Genomic DNA, 12,396 nt, shown 5'->3' with positions numbered 1-12,396 from the left:
TCTAGTACAATCCCCTGCCCAGGGTAGGAGACATTCTTCCATCTTGGAGAAATGGCCGTCCAATCTTTTTTTTTTTTTGAAGCCCCAGGTACACCTGAGGTCAAGTGTCTAGAATTCTGAACCAGGGACGTGGTTACTTACGTGGTGAAATTAGCCAGGTTCTGAATAACCTTGGCCACCAGGGTGAGGGTGCGGGAGGTGGTGTCATCAGGGTATTTCTGTGTGAGGCCAAAAAGGCTGGGGGACATAATGGCTGGACAAAGGAAGCGTAAGAATAGAGAAGCAGAGACGAGTCGCTGGCCAATGTCCACCTTGCCCCGCAACTGGCAGGCTTCTTGCCAGGCTGTGAAGATCTCACTAAGCTCAGCTGGAAAAGAGCTGCAAAGAGAAAAGAGATGACAGCTGAAAGAAGGCCTTAAAAGCTTAAAAGTGACCACTGACCAGACAGTTTTTACAGCCATGTCTCCTAGCTAAACAACCTTGCCTGGTTGTTTACTGAATTTTGTTTCAGATATACTTGGGTCTGGATAGAGCGACCAACCACAGCAATTTGCCTATTGCCAACCCAGGGACTTTGCTCAGGAACATTGGAGGATCTCACTTGCAGCCAATTCAACATTATTACAAAGTCATTTTTATATACTCTCAAGTGAAGGTGAGCTGCTTATACCAAGAGAGGGGTAAACTGCAAAAGAATACTCATTATACTTAACTTTACATGCTAAACCTATTCTAGCAGAACAGCCCATTTTTCTAGTTCATTTGGGCCTATAGACAGTTTGCTAGATGAGCCATCAAAGGTTCTAGATCAGACCCTTTGGTTCAGCCATTTGAGAAATCAGAAGCCCAGAAATCCCTCTACAAAGCAGATTTGGCCTCCCCTCAGTGGTGGCAGGAGAGAAAGCTACCTGACCACCCTGGTTGATACTCAAGTGCGCACTTGCTGGACATAGCAATCCTTAGGAAGACCTCTTCACAGAGTTGCTGCAGATGGTTGCGATTGTCAGCCAGGTCACGGGGAGGGCATTTGCTTGGGTCCACTTCACAGCAATTCTCCAAAATGTTTGGCTGGATTACAATGTCACCTGTGAGACATTTCCCCATAGGTTTTTATTAGGTGACTGGGATGGCATAGATGCAGCTCTGTTGCTGGCAGAGACAGTGCTGGGTCACAATCCACAATGGTATTTCTAATTTAGTTCCTTGCCTCCAACTAAAAACACAGATTCTTTGACAAACCTATAATTGCTTATTAAAGACATAAGGAATGATGATAATCATATTCTAGCAATGCCAATGATGATTTTAGCTAGTTTTTCAGGGTACCGCCAAAGCAGTGGGAGATGGTTACTATCAGATATAAATTTCTCTTACCATCTTGAATCACAGTTAACCTTATGTGCTATGTAACAATTATAGGCACTAACACTTGGTGCATTTTTCTTAGTATTATAAAGCAGACTTTCTAAATTAACTTACTTAATGTGGCCATCAGATACGGGCTTCCCACCAGCTTCATGTACTCATCAATAGCCTTGGTGGCTAGCGTGTTTTCACGAAAAATTAAATCTTCCCGTTCATCAAAACGGTCCAGCTCGGCTATGCCTAAGTCAATGAGAAAATCCTGCAGTAAAGATAGGAAGAGAGTCAGTAGGATAAATCCCATCCTGTTCTGTGTTCACATTTAAAGGCCACTTTCAACCAGATTCAGGATGTTAGGGAAAGGGTAAAATGATACTAGGTTTTTATCCTGTGGACCTGGGAGCTGCTTTGGCAGCTAAAACAATAATCCCACAACACCAGGTGATCTAGCAATAAAACAGCCCATGAGGGAAAAATCAGCATAGCAGTAGGAAGAAAATTCCGATGATGAATCTGTGTATCAGGTTGTTTCCCAAGATCTCAACGCCAGTCTGTATGTTAGTAAAATAAATGATACCTTGGCTTTGCCTGTGCTTTGCAAGACTTGCACTAGGACACTCATCAGCTCTTCCTTGTCTCTGGCACTAAGGCTGGGCTCCAATGAAGCACATAATTCCCGATAGTGGAAAGTGAGATATTCAGCAAATTCTTTGTACTGTACGATGGGCAACACTCTGATATTGCAGTATTGTCCTCGGAGTCGAAGGGTGGGCATGTTTGGCTTGTCTTTGCCCAGTGGGTACCATCTCTCCAAGGGCTGGCGCACAGCAGCCAGCTCCTTTAGGGGAACAGACATACAGGCAATGGGGCTCTCCTTTGGCCACAGCCCTTCTTCTTCTTGTACCAGGTAGACCTGGAGTTCCACAGCTGGTGGAAGTGTCTTGAGGTTAAAGTGCTCACCCCAGAAAAGAGTTCCTATGGTGCTAGCTTGCTTGGTTGTTGTGCGGGCATATGGGACCCCATCCAATTGGATTTCACAGTAGTATTGCTTCCTGGGAGACAAGTCTCGGGCTTCATATACCCAAAGACTTAACCTGTATTCCATCCGTTGGCAGTTATCCTAGAAAATGGATGTATGGGACAATGTTAAGAACTTGGACTGGATGCAAACAAGATGTGCTACAACTTGACTTCCTGTTCCTGTTTACAGCGAAGCAGTCAGAAGATTCGGAATGCCAAACCCTTCGGCTGAAATTTCTTTCTGTTGGGGACCCTAAAGGGGCCAGAACCCACCCCAAAGAGGTGGAATGAAGGAAGAAAGTCCCAGGGACTTAGGAGAGACGGCGGTCTCCCTGAACGGTCCAGGAGAAGCCTTCCAGAAACCAACAGAAGAAAAGGCTAGCTAATTCCATTGTCTAGCCATAGCTGAAAACAACGTAAGTCACAAGCTTTATATTAAGCTGATTTTAAACAGTATGCTTGAATCTGGGTAAGAATATTAATTTTCTCTATCCTACCTATTTTCCTGAAGAAGAAAGTCCCAAAAATAAGAGATCTCCAGAAAAAAAGAGAGGAGGGTGTTTCTACTCCCTCCCTTTGGCTGAAACCTACCCTTTAGAGAGAAAAAAAGACTAGAAAGATCTGAAAAATGAGCAAACGCTGATACCTCCTGGTGGGTTTTTGTCTCTGACCTTCAAAGTTCGTAATAAGTACAGCTGTGTAAATAAAGTGAGACTAACAAACCTGAAGCAATGAATACTTCACAAAAGGAAATATATGATAAGCGTCAACCATTTCAAAGGACAATGATTTTAAACTACAAAGAAATACAGAACAACTTTGAGAGCATGAATCAACTTATCTCCAATTTAATTTCACTCCAAGAAATTTCTCAGGAAAATACAGCAGAGATGACTAAACATAATTCTGAGGATAGAGACTTAAAGATGGAACTGTATAAAATAAAAAATCATGATTTAATTCAAGTGGGAGATATTTTAATGCATCCAAACAACTTTGAAGATAAGAAAAAGAATGAGAAAAATAATTTACAGAGAAACGAATGATGCAGCAAAATACAATGATTAAGAAAGGCAAAGGCCAGAGAAAAAAGATTAAAATGGAAACCAAGAAAATAGATGATGGGACTTATCAGAGAGAATACTTTAAAAAGAAACATTTGTTTGAATATGGCTAAAGAAATGGAAAAACTTGGAATGGAATATACTACTCTTAGAGAGATGATTTTTTAAACTAATACAATATGTTTTTTTCCCTTTCTATAAAAAAAAAGCTGAAATGATTTAAACATAGCAAATATTTTAGTTATTTAAATGTGACGATAAGAAAAGCATAAAAAAGTGTTTTGAATTAGAGTTAAAGGATTAGATGATTAGATCTATTGAATGGAATGCTTAAAGTTTATATAGATTAAATATATTCTCAGCTATGGTTAAAAAGAATAAGAAATTGAGGGAATAAGTATATATTAAATTATTTATTTATTTATTATTTATTAATTTAATTTATATACCGCCCTTCTCCCAGGGGACTCAGGGCGGTGAACAGGGCAATACATAAAAAACTAGATACAAAAAATTAAAATTATTAAAACATAATTAAACAATGCCCATAAAATTAATACAAATTTAAAATTAAAATTCATTAATAAAAAATCCCACCCCGTCCCATCAGGCCAGGCCAGCTTGTTTAAAGAGATGGGTTTTAAGATCGCGCCGGAAGGAGCGGAGATCGGGCGCCATCTGGAGCTCAACCGGAAGATGGTTCCATAAATCCGGTGCACCCACAGAGAACGCCCTCCCCCTGGGGGCCACCAGTCGGCATTCTTTGACCGGTGGCACCCTGAGGAGGCCCTCTCTGTGGGAGCGTACTGGGCGGAGGGAAGTTGACGCCGGCTGCAGGTGCTCCCCAAGGTATTCCGGACCCATGCCATGAAGGGCTTTGTAGGTCATTACCAACACCTTGAACCTCACCCGGAAGACAACTGGTAGCCAATGCAGCTCGCGGAGCAAAGGTGTGACATGGGAGTATCGGGAAACTCCCAGTACAACTCTTGCGGCTGCATTCTGTACCAGTTGGAGCCTCCGAGTGGTCTTCAAGGGTAGCCCCATGTAGACAGCGTTGCAGTAATCAAGACGAGAGGTCACGAGCGCATGAGTGACCGTACGTAAGGCATCCCGGTCTAGATAGGGCCGCAACTGGCGCACCAGGCGAACCTGGGCGAAGGCCCCCCTAGTCACAGCTACAATCTGGTCTTCTAAGGAGAGTTGTGAATCTAGGAGGACTCCCAAGTTGCGAGCCCTATCTACAGGAGGTAATGACTCACCCCCCATAGTGAGGGGTGGGATATCCTGAATATCCCGAGATGCCGGTACGCACAGCCACTCAGTCTTGTCAGGGTTGAGTCGAAGCCTGTTCCTCCCCATCCAGACCTGGACCGCCTCCAGGCACCGGGACATCACGTCGAGGGCATCACTGGGGTGGTTTGGGGTCGAAATGAAAAGTTGGGTATCATCGGCATACTGATGATACCCAACTCCAAAACCACGAATGATCTCACCCAGCGGTTTCATGTAGATGTTGAACAGGAGAGGCGAGAGGACCGACCCCTGAGGGACTCCACAAACGAGAGGCCTCGCGGTCGACCTCTGCCCCCCTGCCAACACCAACTGCGAGCGTCCCAGGAGATAGGAGGAGAACCACTGAAGAACCGTGCCTCCCACTCCCAATCCCCTGAGACGCCGCAGCAGGATACCATGGTCGATGGTATCGAAAGCCGCTGAGAGGTCTAATAGGACTAGGACAGAGGAATATCCCTTGTCCCGAGCCCTCCAGAGATCATTCACCAGCGCGACCAATGCCGTCTCCATGCTGTACCCGGGCCTGAAGCCCGATTGGTACGGGTCTAGATAATCCGCTTCATCCAGGACCAGAGGGAGCTGATGCGCCACCACACTCTCAACAACTTTCACAAGAAAGCGAAGGTTGGAGACCGGACGAAAGTTATTCAAAACAGCCGGGTCCAAGGCAGGCTTCTTGAGGAGAGGTCTTACCACCGCCTCTTTCAAGGCGGCGGGAAAACTACCCTCACTCAGAGAGGCAGATATAACCGCCTGGAACCAGCCTCGTGTCCCCTCCCGGGCTGCATAAACCAGCCAGGAAGGGCACGGGTCCAATAAACATGTGGTGGAGCTCAGCTTCCCCATGATCTTGTCCACTTCCTCCGGAGTTACAGGATCGAACTCCTCCCAGGTGACATTGACAAGACCGCTCGTGTCCTGATCGTCCGATACTGCCCAGTCGGAGTCCAAACCGGTCCGAATCCGAGCGATTTTGTCCGACAGATGTTGACTAAATTCCTCGGCACGCCCCTGCAAGGGTTCCTCACTCACCTCCTGATTAAGGAGGGAGCGGGTCACCCTAAACAGGGCGGCCGGGCGATTATCTGCGGACGCGATGAGGGCAGCGAAGTAGTTAGACCTCGCCACCCTCATCGCTGCGAGATAAGACCTAATATGGGTTCTTAGTCGCAATCGGTCGGATTCAGATCGGCTGGACCTCCAAACGCTCTCTAGGCCCCGTCTCCGACGCTTTATCTCCCAGAGCTCCGCGGAGAACCATGGAGCCCATTGGGATCTGCGCCGGGTCAGGGGCCGCAAGGGTACAACTCGGTCAAGTGCCTCCGTGGCCGTCCTTTCCCAGGCTTCCACTAAGGCATCTGCCGAGCTGTGAGCTGAGGAGGCAGGTGGGGACCCCAGTGTTGCCTGGAACCTCTCAGGGTCCATTAAGCGCCTGGGGCGGAACCATCTAGTTGGCTCAACAACCCCACGGTGGGGAGTGGCAAAACGGAAGACCAGCCGCAGGAGATGATGATCGGTCCATGACAGGGGCATAACAATTGGGGAGCCCCCACCAAGATCATCTAACCACCGACCAGATAAGAAAACCAAGTCAAGGGTGTGGCCTCCCTCATGAGTCGGTCCATGAATTACCTGTGTCAGGTCCATGGCCGTCATGGAAGCCATGAACTCCCGAGCTAACTCAGATGCTCCTCCCAGGGATGGTAGATTGAAGTCTCCCAAAACCATAAGTTTGGGAAACTCAATCACCAGCCCTGAGAGGATATCGAGAAGCTCAGGCAGGGCTGCTGCTGCGCGACTAGGCGAAAGGTACACCAGCAGCAAGCCCAACTGCGCCCTAGGACCAAACCTCAATAAGAGAGATTCACACCCGACTATCTGAGGAACGGTGGCCTCCTGCGGACATAAGGTCTCCCTCATAACCACAGCCACTCCCCCACCCCTACCCTGAGTCCGAGGCCGGTGTAGCACCCGGAAGCCTGGTGGGCAAAGATCAACCAGGGGGGTACCACCCTCTGGGCCCAACCAGGTTTCCGTGATGCAGGCCAGGTCCGCATGCTCACCCTCGACCAGATCCCGGACGAGAGGAGCCTTGTTAGCAACGGACCTGGCATTCAGGTACACCAGCCGGAGCTCAGGTGGCTGCACATCCCCGCTCCCAGAACCTTGGGTCGAAGACAGAGGGTTGGAGCGCCTCACCGCTTGTACATAGCGGAGAGGCCCTCCCGGAGGTCGATACGGCCCTCTGATCTTACACCTGCTGCCATTCCCTAAATTAGGAGGGATACATATTTTAAGTAGTATGTTATTTTTTGTATTTCAGTCTTTTTGTCTTTTTTCTCTTTTTTCCCCTCTTTTTTGTCTTTCTCTTCTCTTCTTTTCTCTTTCTACTTTTTTATCCATTGCTTAAGAAATATAAAAGTATGAGAGGGCTTATATGGAAAAAAATAGAATTAAATCCACCAATGTAAATGTAATTAATTGTTGAGAAAACTGTCACTAGTAAGAATATTTAGAATTTGGGTGGGGAGAAATAAACTGAAATAGACACGTAAGAGGATTTATGATAAGGCAACTAAAATGATTAATAGGAATATTGGAAAAACTATATACTTAATTGTTTATCAAAATAATGAGAATTGTTTTAATCTAATGTTTGCAAAGAAGGATACTTTGGGGAAAAGGGAAATCAACTGAAATTAACATATGGAATATAGATTATAGAAATCAATTGTTAAAGATTGCTTTATAAATGTTACCCAGACAACATATTGTTTACAAATTACTGAATGATTTACTGTATGTTCTGTTAAAAATATATATACCAAAAAAAGATGTGCTGAAACTTGCCCAGTGTGGCACCTTTTTGATGTGTTGGACTGTAATTCCTATGAAACCCATATTTCTACCATAAGTACTGAAGAAAACTGTTGTCAAGTGCAGGAAATCAGGAGTCCAGACAGTTCAAATGAATATATATAAGTTTATTGTACACTAAAGCTCTCTAAGAATCTGAACTACTAACAATGGTAGATCAGAATCAATGGAATTCAAGGATCTCTGATGGGCATGAAGGGACTTGAGACCGATGATGTGTTTTACCTTCCCTTGGGCTCAACCTGGTCATCTCCTACAGCTATGTGGTAATACATGAAACTTTTAAATATAAAGGTGAATTCACAAAGAAAAGGCAAGAAATGAACAGGATTAGGTCTAAAGCAGCTGAAAGATCAAGATTAAGGATTTGGTGGTGAGAGCAGAGGGTAGAAGACATATGTGGGAGAGACTGGAGGGGCCTATCAGTGCTTATAAGCACTGCCAACTTTTATGACTTCTTGGTCATAAAGACTAGAATTTCTGCTTTGGATAAATGACAGAGACAAGAACAGAGACCATGGCAGAAGACAAGTAAGGAAGATTTTTATAAGGAGAAGATACGGGGAGAAAGAAAGTGGTATTGGTGAAAGAAATTTCCTTTGGAGAAATATGCCCATTTTCTGAACAGTACAAGTCATAACTGCTTTACCATACTGGGCTGGACAGCTTGACGTAAGTTCTCCATCCAATGGGTTCTCTCAGCAGCAGATGAACAGCTAAAGCAGTAGCGTTTCCCAGCACTCAGGACCTAAAGAGGAGAACTCTGGTTAAGACATGCCCTGGGCCAATCTGGTCTCTTCTCTCATTCTGGGGTAACAGTCCCTTTGTTAGGATTAACAAAGTGAGGAAGCAGTAAGTAGATGAAGTGGGGTTTATGACACTGCATGATTCATGACTGCCAAAAGGGCAGGGGTTCATATAATATATTCATCTTGAGATACCAGACTAAGCTGGTTTGCCATGACTATCAAAGAGCAGAGGACACTTATGTTTATGCTGCTCAGGCTGCAAAATGTTTGGGCTGCAGCTGCCCTGTGACAAAGGGTGTATAAGTTAAGCCTTCTGCCTCTTTTATAGATCATGGTAGCCAAGAACTTCCTGAAGTCCTGCATCTAGCCAAAACAACTTTATGGATGAATGGAGTATTAACAGGAAATTGAGTTTCAATCTGAAGGTAGCTGAATCTCCAGGACCACTTGCAGAATATAGAATTATTTCATTACTGAATCAATTTATGAAATAATATATGGTTATTCTATACCTCAAAGCAGTGCTGCTCTCCCACAAGGCTGCTATGAAGTGGTCTGATCAAGACATCTTTCTCATTGCTCAAGTCCAGGGTGAGAGCTGGGCCAGGCAAGGTCTCCCTGTAGGAAGCAACGGAAAGGCCAGGCCAGAATAAGAAATAGAATGTGTCCACAAACTCCTGTGCATTTGCAAAGACTTGCTGCTATTCAGAAATTATTTTCAGATCATCAGTTAATTGAGGAAATCATTGCAGGCCTGCTTTTCCTGCTAAGATTAGACTAGAATTGAGTGAGACATGAGAAGATGAATAGCCTTGTCCAAAGACTCCAAAAATTCTACTACAGTCAACCCTCAACCTTCCCAAACCCATATCCTGGAAAGGAGACTTTGCTTCAGAATTCAGGGAGTCAGTGACCCATTCTCTTGTAGACCTGCCAGGATCATTTTTAGAAGCAATGGTGAAGACATACCTGAGCAAAGTCCAAAGACTTTAAACCCAGAAGCCTATTCAGGATGAGGAAATGGGAAATGTATTCCAGAACAAGGCCCTGATGATAAGTCACAAATGAAGCAAACTGTGAAAATGATTGTTTGGGCTCAAGCCAGAGCTCAAGTAACAGATAAGCTTGCTGTGCTCCAAGCGCCATTTTGTTAACAGTGCACCTGCTTTCTGGACTGCCGTACCAGACAGTTTCTTAGAAAGTAGAGACATTTAGCTAACTTCTTAGAACTAAGCAGGTTTGGCCCAAGTTAGAAATGACTTGGTTGACCATCTGGAATGTGAGGGCTATTATCTAGACTGGGAAAATTGGAAAAATATCTTGGAGGACTAGGATGGTAAAGTGCTTCCATAATGCTGCCCCCAAAACTGCACAAATGGAGTCAGCTTGATTCAAGGGCATCTTTACCTTTACCAGCTAGTTCTTTGGTTTTTTCATATAGCTGAATTTTTGGCCAAATATCAGAAGGTAGGAAGAATGAGACATGCTGGCAAAAAAAATCACGATAAAATGAGTTATACCATGTGTCCAATCAGTTATATATGCTCTTGAAACTATGAGTGCTGCAGGATAAAATACTTTTTAAAAAAATTCAATAGTGGAGAGTGTAGGGGTACCTGGGAATTTATCAGTCTTTGAGAGGTAACGCTGATTCTCAGTGTTTCTCAATTGTATTTTGAACCTAATAATCTTCTGCCAGCAGCACTTTTATTATGTCTGGATAGTGCTCAGTTTGTTTGCTAGGTATGAGAAGCCTTTTGTTCCACTGCTGGAATATCAGGGGTCTGGGGACAGCTGTGACTGCTACTGCCATATGCAGTAAATTGTTGATAATAAACATAGCATCCTTTTAAGCTATCAGGAAGACATTGACCTAGCAACCTTTTATATGCCATAATAGTCACACTACATTATAAAGATGCTTTCATTCTTAAAATTTTTATTTTCTCTTGCACAATCCTCCAATATTTTTTTCTGTTATAAAATATTCAGAACTTTAATTTTGGGTTGGACTATCAGTCTCCCCCAACTGGTTCATTTCACACGAACCCCTCTCTCTCCCCCTCCCCCAAAAGTATGGCCCATCTAGAAAGCACCTGGTTTGGGGAAATCTGGATTAAATGAATGGAAGTTCAGAGAACAGACAAATAACATTTTGGGACCATATCTTAAACTGTTTGCCAGGATTCCAGCTGAAACATAAAGAATAGGATGAGCTCATCACACCTAAACCAATATATTCAGGAAAACAAAGTGAATCCAGAAAGAGGCACACAAGATAAGGCAATGAGAATTCCTGTTAGAGCCTACCTATTGCCATTCACAGCAGATTCACCTGAGGAATCATTCTTAGGATGGAGCCATCCCTTCCGATCTCTGAAACGTCTCCAAAGCATGCCCTGGAAATAGGAAGAGAAAAAGGAATAATTATGAGGATTTTCCTACCCCTTGAAGAGTAGGAAGCTGAAGGGGCACAGCTGAAAGAAATCTAGAGATGTTTTGGTCCAAGGTTCTTCCAAGATTCTCAGCCTTTCCCAAGCCAACCCAGGCAATGTCTCCCACACCAGAGAGCAAGAATGAATGGGCTATGCCTTAGCAAGATACTTGTGAAGCAGTTAAGACCAATTGATCCAAACAACATATCATAGCCAAGGACAGCACCCCTCCCCAAATATGTGTCCCTCAAGGCCTCATGTGTTGATTTTGATTTTAATGTGAGAAGTTTGGAGTTAATGCAGCTAGACAACAAATGACTGAGAATTGGAGGTGAGATGAAGCAGTGGAATGATCTGCAATGACTTAAGGAGGACAAGAATAATATGGGAAGCTGCTACAACTCTGAAGTAACATTCCTACAATAGGATTTTTATTCCAGATTCTGGAACACTTGGGGAACACTAAACTGGGGAAAGCAGGGCCACAGGGGAACCCCAAGAAGCTAGGGTGTCATCAAGAGATTGCCTTTACTTGACTTTCTTGCCCTCCCCCCCCCAGTTGTACCTTCACATTGCCAAGCTGTGTGCCTGAAGAAGCATCCTGGGAAGCCTTTTTCTCCGAAGCCTCTCCACCTAGGGAAAACTCTGCTGAAACAAAATAAATTAAATAGAAGTCAAACACAGTGAAACAGCTGGGGGACAAATGAATTATAGAATCAAAGAGTTGAAAGGCACTTTTGAAGCTTTTCTAATCCCAACCTCTTAATCCTGGTATCATCTCAGAGACGTTTCCTAAACGTTTCTTGAAAACTCCATTGATAAAGCACCTATAATTACAGGAAAGAGATTGTTCCACTACTTAATAGCTCTCATACTCAGGAAATTCTTCCTTACTTCAGATTTGAACTTCCCTCTTTAAAGCTTCAACCCATTACCCTTTGTCCTATCTTGGGTACTACAGAGAATAAATTGAGACTCTACTGACTTCTGGTCTGATGCTATGATGAGACGTGTGGAAGAAATCAGAGCTCCAGCTTCTTAGTCTGATTTCATTTGGTCTGGCAACCCCAAGGGGTCGGAAAGTTGCCCTAGAAGGACAACAAAGAAGAAGGGAAGCTTTGGGAGTCTGGACCAGATGGTGGTCAGTCCAAACGAACCGAGGAACCTCTTCATACGGATGGAAGAAAGACTGCCTGTAAGCACAGGCAGTCCAAGTCATCGTCAGCTGGAAAAAAAAGCGAGGAGCCACAGTGCACCAGCGAACATCTGACTGTCAACAATGTGCTGAAACTGGGTGAGATTGTTTTATTCCTCTTCCTTATGGACTTGGAAATAGAGATCCCCTGATCGGAAAAAAATTCTGAAGCAAAGACCCTGGAAAGAGCAGGGAAGAAGGGAGTTAAAAGTGATGAGAAATTACAAAAAGGGGAAGGAAATTAAAGAATATAAAAGAATACTTAAAAATGGAATTCAGACTGACTTAAAGAAAAACTACTTAACCTCCTAGTTTGTGGACAATCTTTTTATATTCAATTTTTATGAGAAATAATTTTAAAAGAACTTTAAAAGAAAACTTTTCAAAAAACCTTCTAA

General features: G+C 44.0%; 1 protein-coding gene across 7 annotated transcripts in view; it reads right to left on the bottom strand.

The window, feature by feature from the left end:
* The window catches only part of RASAL3 (RAS protein activator like 3), a 46,687-nt gene that overhangs the window by 14,347 nt on the left and 19,944 nt on the right, over positions 1-12,396 (bottom strand). For 5 of the 7 annotated variants that reach the window (XM_081317905.1, XM_081317908.1, XM_081317909.1 and 2 more), the window contains exons 5-12: positions 11,369-11,451; positions 10,679-10,767; positions 8,881-8,986; positions 8,269-8,367; positions 1,940-2,482; positions 1,480-1,624; positions 941-1,085; positions 142-378 (exon numbers count right to left, since the gene is read on the bottom strand). In XM_081317905.1, coding sequence (XP_081174031.1) covers positions 142-378; positions 941-1,085; positions 1,480-1,624; positions 1,940-2,482; positions 8,269-8,367; positions 8,881-8,986; positions 10,679-10,767; positions 11,369-11,451 — 1,447 coding nt within the window. The remainder of the gene's footprint in view (positions 1-141; positions 379-940; positions 1,086-1,479; positions 1,625-1,939; positions 2,483-8,268; positions 8,368-8,880; positions 8,987-10,678; positions 10,768-11,368; positions 11,452-12,396) is intronic. The other 2 variants (XM_081317907.1, XM_081317911.1) reach the window with 2 other exon arrangements.

The sequence above is a fragment of the Vipera berus genome, assembly GCF_964194415.1.
Source record: "Vipera berus genome assembly, chromosome: 2".
Taxonomy (NCBI): Eukaryota; Metazoa; Chordata; class Lepidosauria; order Squamata; family Viperidae; genus Vipera; species Vipera berus.
This window is presented reverse-complemented; position numbering and strand designations above follow the sequence as displayed.